At 42.2% G+C, this 20,928-nt stretch overlaps 1 protein-coding gene across 4 annotated transcripts in view; it reads left to right on the forward strand.

Annotated features, from left to right (window-relative positions):
• Positions 1-20,928, forward strand: part of PTPRG (protein tyrosine phosphatase receptor type G) — a 622,240-nt gene that overhangs the window by 555,139 nt on the left and 46,173 nt on the right. For all 4 annotated transcript variants that reach the window (XM_077325006.1, XM_077325002.1, XM_077325003.1 and 1 more), the window contains one exon: positions 12,130-12,221. In XM_077325006.1, coding sequence (XP_077181121.1) covers positions 12,130-12,221 — 92 coding nt within the window. The remainder of the gene's footprint in view (positions 1-12,129; positions 12,222-20,928) is intronic.

Below are 20,928 nucleotides of genomic sequence, written 5' to 3' on the forward strand. Positions count from 1 at the left end.
CCTGCCTATTTTTTGGAGTGGTAAAGTCCCTTTACCACCATGTTTTGCAGAACACACACAGGATCCCTTCTTTCCAAATGAAAAAGAATTGCTCTTTTTGACATTTCTCCCTTCTTAGTGTCATTTTTATTACAAGAGAACAAATCAGGTCATCTATGTATTTCAATTTAAGTCAATAATCTTGAGTTCCAAAAACAGAATCTTCAACCATTAATGGTAAGGATGTCAGACAATGTTATAGAGAACATATAATTCTGTGTTTGACTGAGGACTGTAAACTGATGTAATCAGTGTTCCTATTCCTGTACCAAAATTAGGCTATGGTAATTTTAGTTCAGCATAGGAACTTTATCCAAGAAAATTAGTTTAATATCTTTATGCTTGGCCAGGAACCTGTGTGTGATCTTCGACTCCTCCCTTTCCATGGAGGAACTGATTGCAAAAGTATCCCAGTTGGTGTTCTCCCACCTACACCAAGCCCAGCTACTCGCGCCCTACCTGGCCCCAGAACACCTAGCCACAGTAATCCAGACAACGGTCACCTCTAAACTAGATTTTTGCAACTTGCTCTACGCAAGGCTGTCCTTATCCTTGACCCAGAAACTCCAACTGGTACAGAATGTGGCAGCCAGGGTCCTTACAGGGACACCATGGAGGGCCCATATCCGGCTTGCACTCCAACAGCAGCACTGGCTGCCAGTTGACTACCAGATCAGGCTTAAAGTTCTGGCATGATCTGGTATGACCTTCAAGGCCATATGCGTAGTGGGCCCTGAGTATCTGAGAAACCGTCTCTCCACTTATGCCTTCCAAAGAGCTTAATGCTCATCTAACACCAATAAAGTGGTGATCCGTGGCCCCAAGGAAGCTCGTCTATCAATGACCAGAGCCAGGGCTTTCTCAGTCTTGGCCCCCACCTGGAGGAATGAGCTCCCAGAGGACATCAGGGCCCTGCTGGAGCGAAAACAGTTCCACAGGGCCTGCAAAAAGGAGCTCTTCCACCAGGCATTTGGCCAAGATGAGTCAACAAGCCACTACCACCAACCAGAAGCCCCATGATCTGCACTAACTGAACACTGGACCATAGTGCAGACTGACCAAACTGTTGTTGTGATTGAATATTGCCATACCACACTGTTTGTTGTTGCGTTTACTAAGTTCTGTGATTGCATTACACTGATGTTTGATACAAGTTCACTGTTAAATAAGTTTCATATTGAATGTTCATTGTACTTTACCACATATGGGAGATAATGTAAACTGCCCTGAGCTGAAAGGGAGGGCAGTATATAAATTAATTAGATAAATAGATAGATAAGAAAGGCAAGATGATACATAATGATAAAGAGTTGAGGGGGATGCATCAAGATGTTTGTTATTTTGGCTTACCTCTGCTGAAATAAAAACTAAGAAATATGCATTGAGGCTGGTAAAGCAGGTTAAATCCGCAAATCTAGACACTTCCAGGGTAGTATGTCCTATTGAATCCAGTGTACTTCTGAGTAACCATGCATTGGTTCAATCAGTGTGCAAAGAAAGCAAGCGTGTAACTAGGTGAACAAATGATATTCATTTCATTGAGTGGAAAATAAGTAATTTTATGTATATGCACATATAGGGGACACAACTTTCCAACATTGGTTAATTCGAATTGGGACAAGATGGTGAATTTCTAAAAAGGAAGTGTGGGTCAGCAAGTTACATAACCTTAAATGTGAATGAATATTCGTAATGTGTTCACACCAAGGATTTGTTTTTAATTGCAGAAGTAGTAGGTATAGCCATGCTCCCAACTAAGAAAAGTGCTACTTGTCAATGCATCATAGTGTGCTCTGTTCAAGTAATTGTTAGAGGATCTGAACTGGGATCACACCTTCCAAAATTGTGTGTGTGTGTGTTTACAAACATAACTGCAAAATTAGAATTTGCTCCCAAGCATCTGTGTAGTTCAGCAAGCATTAAGTTTCTTTTTACTGTTCTGTGGCAGCAAAGGGACTTCTTTGTTGGCTCTAATATAAAGCAGTGGCCAAACAGTGGAAATGGTAATTGTAGCTACCTGTACTTGGCCAACTGAATACAATGGGGTTTGTCATGATGGGGTTTGTCATGATGAGATTGCACCCTGGAGTTGGCTACTCAGAATGTCTCTGTGGCTCTCCTTTGTACAATAAAATGTTGTAGGGTGGCCTTAACTTCATCATGTTGCCCTTTCTGTGCTTCTACCAAATCAGAAAAGGCTTCAGATCCCATTTTCCCCTAGGCAATCTGCTGTGCTGTTTCACACCTGCCTGTCAGCTCTAGCTCCTATGCAGTCGTTTTGTTGGGACGTCTATTAAAAGGTTAAATAGAATTTTTTTTCCTTTTGATTCACTCAGATGGCTGATAAAATGACACTCCGTCTAAACTTCTTTTTTCTCCATAGAAGCAGCCAGGGAGAGGGGGGAAGTCTTCATGCTATATTGCTTCTAAAAGTAAAGTTTAAATTAGTAAATGCCTGCTCCTTAAAGTAACCTTATTTGCCGCTCAGACACCAGACAGTCAATTAAATGGATACTTGGATATATCCCTGTGGAGCTGCAGATCTATTTCATTAAGCAAAATGGATCTGATTTAATTTGCTGTTTTAGGCATATACATAGTCACCGTGAAGTTCATTTGACCATACATATTTTTTTTAAAAAGAAAAAACCTCCTTTTAGGCAGTTCCTCCTTTTAGGCACTGGTGAATGGTATAGCAGAGTTATGCTGGTCCACAGATTGCAGTATTCTGTAATAACTGAGCTGCCTGACTTTCCACTGAGGAAATTCACTTCATTACGGAGCATGAAACGGTAATAACCTATCGGCATGCACTTATCTATGCAAATTCTGTCCTGCAATCCAGACACCTCATTACAATTCATAATTATCTCTACAGTGCAATCTAGAGAGACCCAGGACAAAGGCCGAATTATTGGCTCCATCTTCCCTTCAGCTATTACACATTAATATAAATCCAAAAGCGCAGGTCTCATCTGGGATCATGCCCTTAGGGTGAGAACTACTGTGTGTATTCAGATGGCTGATTTATTAAGTATTGCTAGCCATGCTCTTCCCTCCCCCATAGCACAAAGCCCTGTTTTCCCATTCTAATTATTTTATTAGTGATATATTTTGCATTTTAGATCACCATTTTAGATAGTTCCACATAAATAAGAGAGATTAGACAAGCATACACTTTTACCAGCTTTACAAAAAGAAAGGGAGGGAAGGACTTCTCAGCTGCGCAAGCTAATGTAAGTTTTTGTCCTGAAAGTGGAATAAGGCATCCAGATGTACTTAAAGGAATTATTTTGATTCCCTGGCAAATCCTTATATGGAAATGCCCTGTTCTATTCCTGCATAAAAGGCTTTCCTTGAGCTCATGACTGGCTTTGAAGAGTCAGGGTGAGTGCCCCAAAAGGTTGAATATTTTTGGAGATAGGACGCATATCCAAAACATTTCACAGCCCTGATTTTCTTCCATTCAGTGTTACCTCCTTCCCAATCTTGAACTCTGCCAAGAAATACCATGCCAAGTCTCTCTCAAAGGCAGCTGTAATTTACATGCATTTCAAAAGTCTGAAAATATTGCATTGATATTGTCTTGACCACTGTATGTTCCTGTATCCAGTACTGAGAAGAAAGAGGCTAATATGCATCCCAGGCCTTTCAATCTCAGATTTCTTTTGCAAAATCTAACATTTTTACTGATGAATATAAGTGTGCAGATTTCTTGCTTGGAGACTTAAAAGGGCTGAGTTTAGTATCTCTTTCATTTATAATTCAAAGGTGGATCTGTGTGTCTGTTTTATAAATTCATATTTCATTCTACATCCATAATGTTTTCACTTATCATCTGTCTTCATATTTGCCATTGGTATGGAGCAGTATTAGATTAAGTCTTGAATGAAATAAAATACTATTAAGAATCATCCACATGTCTTCTCCCTTCCTTTTGCTTTGCTTCTTTCTGTGAGAGAGAGAGATCCTGTTCATACAGAACCATACTGTATTGTGGCCATACTGTATTGCATGCTCAAGTCTCATGTTTTTTTTCAGAGAGATTTAGGCATGGTTAACTTTCTTTGGATTGTACCATATGGTTGCAATCCAGTACATTTGCCCCCAAACCATTGCAATTTAATCCCAATTCATAGTGTTCTAGCCTCTAGTCAATACCAATAAAAAATTTCTCTCAGCCAGTGTGGAAATGAAGTTGCGCTACTGTTGGTGGCATATTGGTTATATGAAATCATTGTATGTCCCCTGTACTAACCTTCCAGGAATATGGGATTATTACAGAGACAATCATAGTTATTAAAAAGGAAATCTAATTAAAGTTCTATCAGAGCTTGAAACAAGAAAGGGGATTAATAAAATTCCTATTGTGAGCTGGTTCTTTATTAAGGAGTAGGAAAGTGTATTCAGATGTTCCCAAACCAAATTTATTCCCCAAATTTCCTGTTTCAGGTTGACTTGGGAATATCCAAAATGACAAAACCAAAAATTGTCTTAGTGTTTCAGGTTCAGGAGAGGTGACACTAATGAAGGAGAGAGAGGGTATGCTTACAGCCCTTTAAACTTTAAAGGGTCCACTGAGGTAGACCTGCCCTCCAGAAGGCCACTGTTTTTATTGGGGAGGTAGACTAGACTTGGAGGCCAGGTTTTCTCCCATTGAAAATAGTGGCCCATTAAATTTTAAAGAAAGCAAAGGCAGCAGGAATAGAGAGGAAAAAACAGCGCACACACTCCCCGCTTGGCCATGGTGTGAATGCTGCCACTGCCCTTTAAACCCCCTTTAAACTTTAAAGCTTCACAGAGGTAAACTGACCTTTGTAGGACTCGTGTCCAGACACAGACGTTAGGTCTACTACAGAAGGCATTTAAAAGAGAAAAAGGATAATAGGAATGCTGGAGCCTTGCTGCTAAGTATACAAACTTTCCAAACTCTGGTAGCCCAGGTTCGGGCAATCACCTGTGCCAAGAAAGGTCTTTGATTGATTGATCGATTGATCGATTGATCGATTGATCGATTGATCGTTTGATCGATCGATCGATCGATTGATTGTTGGAGCAATCATAACCAGTGGGACATACTAAAGCAATGTACTGGATGGTTGGCCACTTGACAGCTAACCTGCTAGCTTTTGGAGAACTAGCTTTTGTAAGGTAATGCTGATTAAATGTATGTTCTGACTTCTGTGTAGCTGTCCAGCGGATTAAACTCTATGGAGGGAAATACCCTTTAAACTGAGAAGGTAACCATCCCCCTATGGAAATGGGCCATAACCTCCACCAGGGTTTCCAACTCTCTAGCTTTATAGGGCAGAGTAATACAATCCTGGATCCATCTTGGAACCATAGAGGACTTTCCAAAAGAGACAAGCAGGCAGTCAGATTTCCCTATAGTCTTAATTCTAAATTCTAAAAAAAAAAACACACAGGGTCCTCTTAACATCCAGTCAGTTCCATTACATTTTTTTTGCACGTATTTGGAATTAGGTCAAAAAGAGGACAAAAGAATCTCTGATTTGTAGAAGTAGGAATTGACTTTGGCAATAAAGGCCAAAATTCTCAACACCAGTTTATCATTGTGGTAGACACAGATCTGATAATTGTTTGCTGATGTGAAGAGAGCTACTTGCACCTATCTGAACTTCTGACAAATAGCATGATAAACCTTTGTGTTAGGCTTCCAATCTGCTTAAAGAGGCTAAACTGGAAGGAAGAAGGCCTTCCACATACGCTACTACATCACAAAACTCAAAATGACAAGCCCTCAATGCTATCTTTCCACTTTCTTCTTGCACTGGCCCAAAAGAGGGGAAGGGGACACTTAGGTCCTGTCTTGCAGCCCCACCAAGCCACAGTCCCCGGTTACGCAATCTGGACCACAATGGTATTAAACCATTAGTTTATTTAGTCATACAGTCTTAGACCAGAATACAAAGGATAGAAACATATATGAAGGATAAAAGGAGTCCACAGTGGTAAGAGAGAAGCTCACCTGTAGGCTTCCAGGAACACGGAGTAATAAAGTGGGAATATTGAGACCTCAAACAATGCCCACCTGCCTGGTCTGAATGAATGGGCACATTTGGTGCAACCACCCACAGTCCTTCCCTGCCTTGGAGAGAGTAAAAGGGGAGTCCCCGTGGTGTTTCGGCCCTCCCAGGGTGAGAGCATTAGTGTAGGGGAAGAGATCGCCTAAAGGTTGATACAACCCCAGTTCCTGCAACAGCAGGATGACAAATCCCTCAAAGAGTGTGTGTTTAGAAACAAAAAAGGAGTCACTCACCCTTTAATATGTGCAGCCGATGACCAACCTGTCCGTGTTCCAGACAGGGCCAAAACTTGAAGACTGAGTGAGAAGCCCCTCTAGGACATTCTAGGAGCTGGCAAAAGATTACTCACCCTGACTGTTTCTTCCTATTGGAGCTTCTTCCTATTGGTTATGACTATCCTACCTAGGACTGTCAGAGGATTTCAAATGTCTCCTTGGCCATTACCTTTAAAGGAGGAGGAGATTGATTTAATGAAACTTTTTTCAGAGGCGTTCAGAATGATTAAGTTAAATTAACTTTTCTGTGCTTAAGACATTTCTGAGGCTGCTGATAAGAAACTAGGAAAGAAAGAAACTGTAGATGCCCAGAATTTCAGAATTAAGTTTATCAGACATGATTTCACCAGTAAATGTGTCATTTTCTTGAAAACAAAATCACAGGACATATTACAAAGGCGCTTTGTACAAAAAAGAAAATAGGTCATATTATAATGTGAAAAACAGCTTTCTTTCTTGAGTGGTGCTATTGACAATTGCCTATATGAGTAAGTGAAACATGGGATATTAATACAACATTAGCATTTACTATCCTTTGTCAAAGTCTGACTTTTTTACCTTTTGGAGAACAGTTGTATCTTACAAAAAAGCCATTTTTATGCATTTGCTGGCCGAATCATTTGAAAATCAGCAAGAAGCAGAATGCCATGCCTTGGTGCATGTCACGCGTTAATTATAATTTATAGCTCTAATTCTAAGGTCACTGCCTTCAGTAGGGTGCCCTCCTTTTAAAGGGCATTCAGCATATAGTTAAAGCTCTGGGGAGAGCATCTGCTGAGTCCTTGCATTTATGATTTGTCCAGATAGGAATAGAAGAGAAATGATCTGAGATTTTAGTAGCCCTTCTACCATTCGTTTACATAAATATTTGCAAATTAGGCAATAAACCATCCTTTTGACTGACAACTACTAACTTAGAGCTTTGATAAGATGCAAAAACAAACCATTCCATGCTTGTCTGAATGCAATATTTTGATTTGTTGTTGTTGTTGTTGCTAGTTGCGAAGTCGTGTCCGACCCATCGCGACCCCATGGACAATGATCCTCCAGGCCTTCCTGTCCTCTACCATTCCCCAGAGTCCATTTAAGTTTGCACCGACTGCTTCAGTGACTCCATCCAGCCACCTCATTCTCTGTCGTCCCCTTCCTCTTTTGCCCTCAATCGCTCCCAGCAATAGGCTCCTCTCCAGGGAGTCCTTCCTTCTCATGAGGTGGCCAAAGTATTTGAGTTTCATCTTCAGGATCTGGCCTTCTAAGGAGCAGTCAGGGCTGATCTCCTCTAGGACTGACCGGTTTGTTCACCTTGCAGTCCAAGGGACTCGCATCCTTCTAAATAAAGAGGGCAGATCGTTAATGTGATAGATGCACCCTACTGTCCTAAGCATATTCACTTGGAAATAAGTTCCACCTGGGTTCAATGATACTTTACTGTGAGTATAGGGCTGCACACCCTAATTATTAAATGATGCGATCCTGAAAATGCAAACGGGGCTCTTCTTGCCTGCCTGAGTTGTTAGAAGTCTGGACAAGGGAACTGAAACCCAAAAGGACATTTTGTGTAAATGGTTGGCTCTAAAACAAGCTGCTCAGCCCCCTGTATGATCGGGAGAAGGCAGCCCGATCACCCCCCTTTCCCAGGTCATTCGCTACCTCCAATAAACCATAAAGGGTTGTGTTTTGATCCCAAAAATGGTCACCTTAAAGAAGATTTTATTTCACCTTTGACAATGTAGGCTTGTGGTCACACTACAACACAATAGGCGTCATCATTTTTTAAAAAAAATTAAGTAGGAAATGGAATGGGGAAGCTGGGTTTGAAGACGGGACAAAGCTGCTGAGACTTGTCACATGTTCCCCCTTACATACAGTCTTATGCCTGGTGGGTCTCTGGTTGCTCACCAATGGGATGCATGATTTAGGGTGGTAAATCTAGTTTTCTCGATTCCCAAAATCGCAAATTAAAGATGACCAAATCAACCTGGCTACTGGACAGTCTTGGGATGTTGGCGATGTTGGCTTTCTCTCTCTCCTTAAAAGAGATGCATACCTGTGAGACAACAGTTCCAGAATGTTCAAGAATGTTAACTAATCTCATTAGTTCCTTCCTCTCTCCTTCTTCTCACAACCACAGGACTCAATTACCGATTCCTAACAGCTGTCCCACCTAGACAGTTTCCTGTCCAGCAATCAAGGGGTCATCAAGAAACAGTAACATCTTTAGTTCAACCCTGGTAGAGCATTGACATTTATTGTCTAACTTCCAGGGAACCCATCAGGGATTTCCCCAAAACCTTGTCTATGTTAACAAGGTTTAAATATGCAAGAGACTGCAGAAGACCAAGCTCCTTAAAGGAATAATTTTTATTATGATGAGAGAACAACTTTGTAATGAAAGAGAGGAGAGAGACCTAGTAGTCGAACTGTTGTTATGCTGTCTTCAGTCTGCCCGTTCTGGAGGCAAGCAGAGAGGAAATATGCTTGAAGGAGAATGAAGTCTCCTATTGGGTCAACCAATTTACCTATCGCATGCCTTTATCAAGCACAGACTATCTCATCAGTACACTATTTTAAGGGCTACTATGTCAGCCATACCTGAGGTTATGTTTTCACTATAAAAATAGAGCATCCAGTACCATTCAATGTTCTTTGGGCACCTTGTATGTTCTTTGGGCACCTTGTATGCACTGCCTACTTGCGTATGGGTTCTCTTCTTCTTTTCCACAAAGCGCTGGTCATTTTGCTGAGTCCATGGACATCATGATGCTATTATCCCTAACCTTTTCTCTAAACGCTATTCCCTTTCACCCCTGCCTTTCTTAGATAATTCTGTGTGTATGTTTATGTGCTTCTTTCATGCTTGCTTGTACCCCCTTTAAATGTTCTTTAATAAAACAACTTACCTTTTTATGCTGGACTGGTTTATATCATGTTTCTTTAGGGAATAAACTGGTTTGCGTAGGTGAAGATTTCATAGTTATCCACCTCTCGCTACGTCTTCAATTAAAAACACTCATTTCCCCCAATCCAATTCAGGAGACCTCCAATTTGGGTAACACAGTGTGCTTCAATAGTTCCAAAAACAAGAACCAAAATTGAAAGTTTTTTCCCCCTGTAGGTAGATTAGGATGTCAACTAAATCTTAACACATTAGTAAGTGCTTCCAATGTAATTTTAAACTGGTGTGGGATTTCCCCCCCATGTATTTTAAATATATCTTATCCCCTTATGACTTGACATAGGATACCTTACATTTTGAGTCTTTTTCAACAGGGTAGAAAATATCAATATATATTGTGTTACAAAGGCCCACTAATGCAAAATCACTTCTCATTTTATTCAGTGCTAGGCCTAGTAGGACGGGTGTTTTATCATGACACTAATGAATACCGGTCTGATTTTAGGCAGGGAAAAAGCTAATCTCACAAATGGGAATATGCATTGAGCAACTGTTAGGTTTCCTAATTAGCCTTTATAGGATTTCATTAATCTCTTCAGAAGACTAAAAGAGCTATGGTCTCTGAAGCACATTTGTCTTGAAATGGAAAAGAAGCTTAGCAGCAGGCAAGAGATAAGAGGCACCTACTAGGGGCCCTTTCCTTATATGTTAGCATATTTTATTTGAGGAGCTCTTTAGAGTCTATGGGCTGGGAAGATCAAACATCATCAAAGTAGATGGGATATTCAAATAACGACTCCTTCTTGGAACTTAGTTCTCTTTACGATTGGATACTCATTCCCCTCCCCCCCCCCCCCACAAAAGAATGATTCTGATGTTTGCAAACTATAGCTATGTTGAGAATACCAAAATAATCGAATCACGGCTCCCCAAATTATCTCTGATTTCTCAAGAAAAGAAATTACAAAATTAACATGACAGCGCATTCTGTTTTGCTTGGAGTATTCTTTTTGTAAATCAAAAAACATCCTTTCTCGGTCAGTTTTATAGGTTTGAATCGGGAAACATATTACCAGGTTGAGGGATGATTATGTAGCTCTCACTGTATTGAGGAAGAACTCTCTTCCCTCAAGCCCTGACTCTTTTAAAGGAAGAGTTTAGCAGCACCCAGTAATTAAGCTTAGGCAGTGCAGTATCCCTGAGTTTGCTGGCAGCTTGATAAAGGTGGGTATGGAGATGGACTCATCCCATTGTGAGGTGAAGTGGCTTTATGTCTCAGCATTAACACTTTCAGTGCTGGACACCTTAGCCACATGGGATGGGGAACTTAAAGGGAATGAAATTGCCATACCGTGTTTTTACTTGTGGTGTAGCCGAAGATACAGAGAGACCTGAAAAAGAAACAGACCAAGATGGGAAGAGAGAAGAGCAGAGAGAGCTGGACTTAGAGAACAGAGAAGCAGTCATGAAATACATGTGGTGTAAAGAAGGTGTGGCCATATCCAAAAGATGATTTGACTTCATTCTTTAATTATATAGACTTTGTAGTTATATCCTTGATCCTGTTCATCCCTTTTATTGACGTGTTGTAAATCTTAGAATCTGTGCTAAATAGCCCAGGATAATCTGATAATATCTGATTTGAAAGCTAAGCAGGATTGGCCCTTTTTAGTATTTTGATGGGAGACTACTAAAGAATAGCAGGTTTGATATGTAGAGGCAGACAATCACAAGCCACCTCTGAATGTCTCTTGCCGTGAAAATCCTATAGGGTCACCATAAATCAGCCGTGACTTGACAGCAAAAAAAAAAATCTTGGGAATGTGCATGAGTCTAAAGACCTAATCATGTATACCAGTGATCCCCAACCTTTTTATCACCGGGGACCGGTCAACGCTTGACAATTTTACTGAGACTCAGGGGGGGGGATAGTTTTTTGCTGAGGGACGTCGCCACCGCCTGAGCCCCTGCTCCATTTGCTTTCCTCCTGGCGCCCCCGACTTCCTGGTGCCTGCTGGGGGGCGCTGCCAGCAGCAGCTGCGCACTGCTATGCCGAGGGGGAGCCCCAGCCATGGCAGAGCACCAAAGGTGAGCTGGCGGCAGAGTGTCAGGGCAGCTCCCGGGGTAGCAGCCAGGGAGGAAGACGAGGAGGAGCTGCGGCCCAGTACCGACTGATCCACGGACCGGTACTAGTCCCTGGACCCGGGGCTTGGGGACCACTGATGCATACTATCCTGAGCTTCTTGGTAGAAGGGCAGGATAAAAATGAACCCAAATAAATAACTATAGATGTGCTGAGATATCTCAACCAGGTTGCCACTTCTGAGTTGAGAAATACCTGAAGACTTTGGGGGCAGCCATTTTATCGAGGGGAACTGATCTATGTCACCTGGCAACCCTATTGAAGTCAGTTATGACTACAGAAACATTTTAAAGCCCATATCAACTCATAAAAGGTCAATCATTAGCCTATCAAAATCTACTTTGTTTTTTCTGTGTTCATGAATGTCTTTCTTCGGAGCTTCTATAAAATTATATCAATAAAACAAGCTTTTCTATTCAATCATCAGATCAATAAAACAAGATAAGAATGTGGCAAAACCACAGCAGCATGGTGATTAAATCACAGTGGATGAGGATTAGGACCAAAATATTGAGTAATAGCTAACAACTATTTGGTATTCATTTTGTTGTGTGCAAAGTGAATGGACATAATCTGGGACCAGATTCCTTTGAGGAGGTACACTATATACCACCTTCATATTCGGTCTGTTAGCGAACTGGTCGCAGACAGCGCTATTCCAGTCTTATAGGAACATGCCAGTCCTTATTGTGAGAAGATACCAGATCACAATGTATTTTTATTTTACAGATGACATGGAAGCCATTCCTGTCAAACAGTTTGTTAAGCATATCAGTGAGCTGTATGCCAACAACCAGCATGGATTCTCAGAAGACTTTGAGGTATGTGTTAGAAGCCTCATTCATAGAAGTTTATACTTCAGTCAGACGTTTCCTTGTTCTAAGCTGCCTTGGATAAGCAAAGGGTGAGTGGCATGTGAATGAACCTATGATATGAATGGCCTAGCACAGTAGTTCTCAACCTTGGGGTCCCGACCCCAAGCGGGGTTGCCTGGCCCCTTCTGTTGGGTCGCCAGGTTAGTAGCTGTGGCGGGTGGCAAGTGGTGGCCAGCGGCGGCGGTACCAAGTGATAGTGGCGGGTGGCGGCGGTAGGTGGCGGTGGAGCCATGGCACTGGCCGCCTCCACGCCGCCTCCAGATTGTTGTGTGCCTGCACATGCACGCTCCGCCCTCACCGCCGCAGTTAGGGTCGTGGCGTTACGGCGGTTGAGAACCGCTGGTCTCGCACAAGAGAGAGGACAATACCTGGTATAACAACAGAAGATGCTTGAATCCTTATGCTTCCACAGCTGAGTGAGCAAAACAGAAGGCTGTCTGAAGCCTACCATGTAGGTTACATTGAGAGGACACAGGTTACACAGGCAGAGGTGGTAAGCTAGATGAGTTGTGTTCTAGGCACCGTACAGCTATCAGTTGCATGGTTGCCGCTCAGATAGAACTGAACTGCGATTGCAAAAGGATTCATCATGAGCGGGTTACCCACGTTTTAAGGGTTTTTCAAGACATGGGAGGTTATGACCTAGAAACTGTTCAGTCATGGCAGAGGCACTGGGCACAAACACAGAAATGGTTATGCAGATAAGCCATAATTTCCCTTGCTATTTCTTACTCAATAATCTGTTTGGACATTCAGAAAATTGCAAAATGTAGATCTCTGTACAAACATGTTAAACGAGTTCTTACTTGGGCGCTGCATATAAAGTACATATTTTAAAGCAAGGGTAGTCAACCTGTGGTCCTCCAGATGTCCATGGACTACCCCTGTTTTAAAGAACTGTCTTGTCACAGACCTAACCAACCAATACAGTTCTCTTCAGAGGACTTCCCAACCTTCAGGTGTGAGCTCAGTCAGGGGTAGTCCAGTATATATGTTCTGTACAGCAGGGGTAGTCAACCTGTGGTCCTCCAGATGTTCATGGACTACAATTCCCGTGAGCCCCTGCCAGCAAATGCTGGCAGGGGCTCATGGGAATTGTAGTCCATAAACATCTGGAGGACCACAGCTTTGACTACCCCTGAGCTCAGTGGCCACTAGAGACAGAGCTGCCTTCTTGTGGAGCCTTGTTCTTGGAATTCCTTCCTTGCATTTTAGGAATGCCTGCTTTTATGGGTTTTAACCCTCCCCCCCTCCAGTGAAGAACATTTTTATTTTCCTAGGCTTTTAATTATGTATAATTACTGTCAATCTTACTGCTGCTGTATGGTTGTTTAATTGGCGTTGTTGTTCTTTTGACTTTCTGTTATTATCTAATTCTAATGAGTATTTAGAACGAATGTGATGCTGTTGTTTTACTGAATGCTTACGGTATTTTCCTGCTTGATTGATTTGGAGTGCTTCTGCCACCAGAGTCCTGCTTGAGGCAACTTGCAGTTTAAAAATACAGTACATATAATTTTTTTAAACTATTAAGGCATTTATTCTAAAAAAAAACTGCCGCATGAACAATTTAGTTGCAATTGTGGGGCAAAAATGCCTGAAATAGATTAAGCAAACAAATAAGGACAAAAATACTTAACTGAATAAGTAGAATACTTATAATGCAATGGGGGGGAAATGGGAAGAGGGGAAGCAAGAAAGAAACCAGAAAGACATTTACAGCCAGAGCATAAGATTCAGGCTGTCCAGCTGTGCTCACAACTGATTTGCATGTCCTCTGTGGGTTTACAGACTCCTATGGGTTATATAAATCCTGTGTCAGGCTTAATGATGGTGGCAGGACTCAGGCACTAATTAACAAAAACAGTGATTCCAAAAGCCAGCATTAACAGCTCTGCTCCCTGAGTTCCCTTCAGCCGGCTCACAATTGAGCTTTGGAAATAACGTCAGGAAGGAGGGCTCTTCCAACCCTCTCTGCCCAAAATAGCATGCAGCTGTTAGGCCACCTCCACCAGAACTGGGAGAAGAGAAAATATGGTTTGGGAGGCTGACACACTTTAGTGCCCAAGTATTAAACGTGTCACGGCTGAGTCATAAAAGGCAGCTGTATTTACACGTTTATTGGCCCCAAACTGCCGGCTTGATTCCAAACTCCCGCTTTCTCAATGCAATAAAGCTAAGTCTGCAGCCATCCTCTTCCGTACAGCCCTTCCAGGCCTTTTCCTTGCGGCCTTTTGCTCCTAGCCTTTGCCACTGTCTAATAATTCAGAGACAATGCCACAGAACACCCTATTCTGGCCGCCGTAAACATTTTGTATTCATGAGGACAGCGGCTGTGCGAGGTGTTAAAAGTGATTTAGTTAAATTGACTGCTGGCTGGATGACTGAACAGGGATATTGAGGCATTTAACAATGTTGATGGTATTCAGGACAAACATTTATCCTCCGGAGAGCAGAATTTGATGGGAATGATCAAATGCGGTGCCGTCTCCTCAATTATTTATGAATTGAGACCCCGGCGCTATTCATCACAGCTGGTTTTGACACCATTTAATTATTCAAAACAATCAGCTACACATCTGTAAACTCGCACTGACTCAAAGTGGGCTTTGCTTCATCGGCGCTTAAAAAAAAAAAATCACAGCCGTTAATGGGCCGCTTCTGTTTGCCTTGTATAATGGAGGGGATATATGACTGAAATAGCCCTTCCAAGTGCCAGTTCTCCCTCAGTGACTGCCCGTTAGTGATGAATTATTGTTTTGCTTATTAGTTTCAATTTCGGGTGTTGCGGATCTCCACTAAAGAGAAATACAATAATTTTACATCACTGTGTAATACCGAAGTTAGAATTTTTCTGCAGTGATAAACTGGAGTGAGCCCATAGCGTCCTGCCAACGTTCCTTGATCATTATCAATCCACTTTGCTAGTCAGACATGGGGCACTCCAGGTTTCTATATATTTGTCACATCCCTAGTCGCCTCACAACAAAGTTGCCGCACTCTGAACCACCATTCCTTGGTAAACCTGCAGTCAACTAGCTTGATGTGCTGTGGGACACACATATGGACAGCCCGGCTCAAACGCATTCTGTCTGTGGCAGATAGAACCCAGTGATGTATGATAAGTCTGGGGACTTTCTGCAATTCTGCTTCTGTGAAATATACTCCGAAACCTTGCCCGATTGTCAAACCCCAGCACTTATTTATTTTGATTTTTATTCCACCCCTCCCCACAAGTGGGTTCAAGGCAGTTGACAGTGATAGAATATAACCATAATAAAAACAGAGTTTAAAACCAATTAAAATCTGTTAAAACAGCCGGAAAGATCCCCTCCCCCACTGGCTACCCAGACTGGAGTTGCCGTACAATATTGGGGGGAGGGAGGGGAGCCAAGCAGGAGGGTGGCCTGTGTGGTTTTAGTCCTTCATGGCCTCAGTCATAAGCCTGGCAGAAGAGTGCTGTTTTGCAGGCCCTGCAGAACTTTGACAGCTTAGTGAGCTTAGAGTAATTTTCTTGCTCCTACACAACCTGCCACAGTATCAGCTTTGGAAAGCATATGCCTCTCCTAGGAGCCCTCTATGGTCATGACGTCCATCAACATCTGCAAGTCTGAAAAGAACACCAGGATATATATATATATATTTATCCATAGGATGCCAGTTCCCATGAGCCCCTGCCAGCTAATATAGTCCATGGACATCTGGAGGGCCACAGTTTGCCTACCCCTGCCTTACATCAATGATGGGAGGGCCAATGAACTAGATTTGCCGTCAGAACTATGATGGGAGGGTCAATGAACTGCAAGAATAATAGCATAGTAGTATAATTTTATGGGGGCAGGGGAAGCTAGTCCTATTTGTCCTATTCGTTCATGTAGGGTCGTCTTGCATTGTTTTGGGATGCCACTCAGCCCCCTTTGGCAACTTGCTGGAGGATTTGTGTGCAAATGCTATTAGGAAACAAGATTATTTTCCCCCTCTTAATGCGGACATCCCTCTCCTCTCTTCACTTATGGGAACTTTTAATCTGTCTCTTACTGAATATGGGAAGAAGGTTACCCTAGTTCTGTCCTTCACTTCTAATGAAAGAGGATTAAGCAGGGGAATCCCCAAAGAGTTGGCACTAGATTTTTATAATATGTATTGGATTTATAGCCCAAGCAATTTTATTTGCTTTGCCTCAAATTCATTAGTGGGGCTGCTGCTGGAAAAATTAGAAGTAGTAATTCTAATCCTCTTAGCTTGGTCTCCTCCCTGTGAAGGCACAAGAACTGTGATTTAGTCCCAGCTTGGAATCTGAGCCTTGGTCCCCACTTAAGCTAAAAATATCTTTATCCCCCAATATCTGTTTCTTCCCAAATTCCCAAATGCCAAGGACATTGAAACCAGTCCATGCAGTTTGTTAAAAAAAATTGTATTTGCCAAATGAATCTCTGCAGGAGCAATGATATCATGGTCCTTTCAATCTCAGACTCAGCTCTGTAAAGGTATTCAGAAGTGTGAAGGCAAAGAGCCGATACTGGCATTTAAAACCAAAGTACATGCTAAAATTTTAACAAGTCCTCTCAGGGTCTCCGTCTGCCCCACAGCTGCATGGCAGTTTCAGGGAACTTAGCTTCCCCAAGTGCTGCAAGGGTGGATTCAGACTGGAACCATAGTGCTGGTAGTGGAGGAGCATCTGTCTTTCCTCCTTTGCCATTCTGCTCAGCCAAAATGGTCTAGGGGGGCACTATTTGCCCCAACGTGGTTCCCCTGACCCCAACTCACTGAAACAATATCAAATCATTTGGCCCTAAGTAAAGCACTGTAGAGTGTTCCAAGAGCTTCATTTATGTGTCAATAAGCCTTACAACAATGTAGGAAAAAAGGTCTGTCAGTATTACTATCTGCACATTAAGGATACCAGTCCCCAGGTGAGAGCTGGGATCCTTCTATTTTACACCTTATCTCCAGCTGACAGAGATCAGTTCACCTAAAGAAAATGGCTGCTTTGGGGGATAGACTCCATACATTATACTCAACAGAGGTCCCTGACAGTCCAAAATCCTTCCTAGACCATTTCTACCCCCAAAATCTCCAGGTATTACCCAATCCAGAGCTGGCAACCCTATATGGAGGGAGTGCTAAATTTGAAAGATTAAAACAAGTTCACAAAGAACAGATCTATCAAGCTATTATAGCTCAGACAAAACCTATGTGTCCATAGACTACTTCAATCAAGTCTTCGGGTGGGCAGGGGAACCCTACAGAATGACTTTTTTCCATCAGACCCTCTTTGTGGACTAGATCAAACATTGGCCTTATCCAACAGTTGTTATGCCACTAAAGACTCATCCAAATATTCATCCTTTGTTTCACCATCCGGAGTCTATCTCTCCTACCTGCCGTATCACTGCAGTTCCATTCATTCCCTGCTCTCCATGTGGAGCCATCATTATCTTTGTTTTCTGGAGCCACACAGTAGGCACTAAATGTTACTTAGAATGTGAAACACTGCGGGGAATAGCTGTCTTACCTGAACTGGTCCTTTTTGTTTAACAGAAGTACCCTGTGTAACACTGACTAGATTTTGGTCTGTAATAGCTTTTTGAAGCAGGGTGTAGTTTGAACCGTGTTCCAGAACTCTACTCCCTGTAATGGAGAATGCCATACTTCCTATTTATTAACGTCTTGATGATTCTGAAATCCTTTCAACTTCCTTTCTACAATCCAGCGCACAAGACACTGAACAAAATACGTTGAGGCTATAAACTGGAGAGCAAAGCACGAACGTGTGCTTGGCCGGATATATTTTACTGCTTAAGAATTATGTTTCAGAGTGTCTTTAGAATGACAAGGAAACCAAATTACAGGACTGCGCTGAGGGTCATAACTTTTTCACTGTCTGAAGTTATATAAAAATGTCTGCAATCAGCCATTCTGGTGAAATTTCTAGCTCATTATGTTGCATTATCAGACATGTAGCAATTGGGTTTTACACATAAATTTAACAAAAGAATATTTGAAGTTTATAAAACTAATCAGCAACTTGTTTCAGAGAAGCATTGAGAATGAATGAGTCATTAAACATGGGTGTATTAAATCCCAATCAGTGTTAACACAGACAATATAATTAAAAGTTAAATTAGCCATAATGGCACAGCATAGTTTTAACTGTGACTAAAGGTTGATTAAAACCAAGTGCATTAGATTTCAGAGTTGTTGAGAATACATTCCAGTGGACAAAATAATAGGAATTACAGCCCTACATCTTTAAACAAAATTAACTTTATAGGAAGTTACTGTGATCGCCAACTGGAAATGATGTGACAAAAAAAGCAAAAATTTCCTTCAGTATCTTAAAAGTCTTTTATGTCATAGTCCGTTGATTAAAATGTCCTACCATGAAACCATTAAATAAAAGTCTGGGACTGATTTATTTTCAAAGAATAGGAGAGATCATGTTCACTTGTCTGCTTTACGAAATGGGCAAAGTGTAACGCAAATTCAGATACTGACTTAAACTAAGCAATAGATCCGCTGAAGATACAATTTCATCCTTAGGCTGATGCCCTCCACCCTTGCTCAATAAGGTGTGATCTTTAGGTACCTCAAGGGAAATGTAAGGACATTAGTGTCATACTGTAATGTATCTGGCACTTGTTTGCTCTCCAGGCTTGCACAAAAGAGAGGTTTAAAAATACACCCTTAATGTGCAGTAATTTTCACTATGATCCCATAGATGTCCATAATCTTAGCAAGTATTTTCACAAAAGAACCTGTTACCGTGACCAGGTTCTGTGCTTTTGCAAATCTGTTATTTAGCACGTTTTCCCATATCTTCTATTAGTTTTATATAAGAAGAACCCTGCTGGATCAGATCAGTGGTCCATCTAGTCCAGCATGCTGTGTCATTTAGACCTTTTCTGCATGGGGAATAAGGTCTTGGCTGGCGCTCGTCTGGCAGTTGGCTAATCTCTGCTTCAACATGATGTCAGCGCCGGCCCAGGGCCTATGTTGCCCCATGGCAAGGGAACACAGATATTTCCACATTCCCTTTTCCAACCTGGGCTCCAACAGGGCCAAAGCAGGGCCAGGCCCATGTGGCAGGGCCAGGCCCATGTGGCAGGGCTAGTTCTGGCTCCTCCCCCACTTTGAGCTGATTACAGTGTCCCAGAAGGGACACAAAAATGCCTTGCTTCATACCACTGCACAGCACCTGGGGCTTTTTTGTTTGTTTATTTGTTTAGGAATGCACTATTGTTACCACATTCCTAAACAGGGGGGGGGGAACAGCCTCCACTGTCCCCCCATGGGACAGAACCTTTATTCCCTGGCTGCATTATATGGAGGCAGAAATGCAGAGCAGACGGTATACCCCACCAAAAATGGTCCTCCATTGGGACACAAGAAGCAGCAGGGCAAGCTTCCCAGTAGCAGCAGCCCAGCGCAACCACCACCGTACACACTACAGCACACTGCAGCAATTCAGAAGCGTAAAAGAGGTGATAGTGGAAGAAATAGCCTCAGGACTGGCTTAACCACACTTTGCTAACTGGATGCAGGCAGCTTTGTACGGAAAGGTAAATAAAAACTGTTAGCAGCTGGTTGTTTCAACGGCTGTGTCTGAAATGACACAATCTGCTAGCAACCGGCTATCAAAATGGATTACAAAGGCAACCCCCTAAACAGAGCTTCTGTCTGAAATGCTGAAGACCTACTGTCAGAATTATGCATAACCTCACACCCCGACATTTTATAGTTAGCTCTGCCCTCCTGTGGCATTTTGTAGTGGACTCTGCCTCCCATGGCAGCCATATTCATTGTTGCATCCATCTCCTCTATCAGAATATTGAAGGGGCCTGCTGATTGAAAAAAGTTGGAAACCTCTGGAATAGAATCACAGAATCATAGAGTTGGAAGGGGCCACACAGGCCATAGGATCTACTTCTGACTGGACCTGCTTAGCATTGCTCCTATAACCTCAGACTTGGTAGATATTCTGCTAGCTGGGGTATGGAGCATTTAGGGAACTTGTTTTTGATAATCTACAATGGGGACTGCAGTGTGTTCTTGACCTTGAATTAGTGCTAGCACTTAGGCCAGATGACTAATATGAAAATTAGTTGTAATAGAAGTAACTGTGTGATTTAAAGATTTTAACATTTTATTTCATTATATTTATTTATTCATTATATTCATATACCGCCCTCCCCGAAGGCTATGGGCGGTTTAAATCAAACAGAAACAGTACAAATGGCTCATTTTATAATAATAAAATAATAACAATAACATTATGAACAATATAACATTGGGGAGAACAAGAAGTAAACGCTTACTGATGGCCCAGTGGGATGGGCGAGTCTGCAGTGATGGGTGTAGGAGGGAGGCTCGGGGGGGGGGCAATGGGAAGTGGTGGTACTGGTCGACCTCGACCAAATGCCTGGTGGAGGAGCTGCCTTTTGCAAGCCCCGAGGAACTGTTTGAATTCCATCAGGGCCCTGATCTCCTTTGTGAGCTTGTTCCACCAGGTGGGGGCCAGGACAGAGAAAGCTCTGGCCCTGGAAAACTGATGGAATAAAATTTATGAATATCTGGTTATACTGGGATTTAGATGGTCTGCATTTTCAAAAAACGTAAATGTTTGGGGGCAAAGCAGACGAGATGGCTATGA

The sequence above is a fragment of the Paroedura picta genome, chromosome 3 (assembly GCF_049243985.1).
Source record: "Paroedura picta isolate Pp20150507F chromosome 3, Ppicta_v3.0, whole genome shotgun sequence".
Taxonomy (NCBI): domain Eukaryota; kingdom Metazoa; phylum Chordata; class Lepidosauria; order Squamata; family Gekkonidae; genus Paroedura; species Paroedura picta.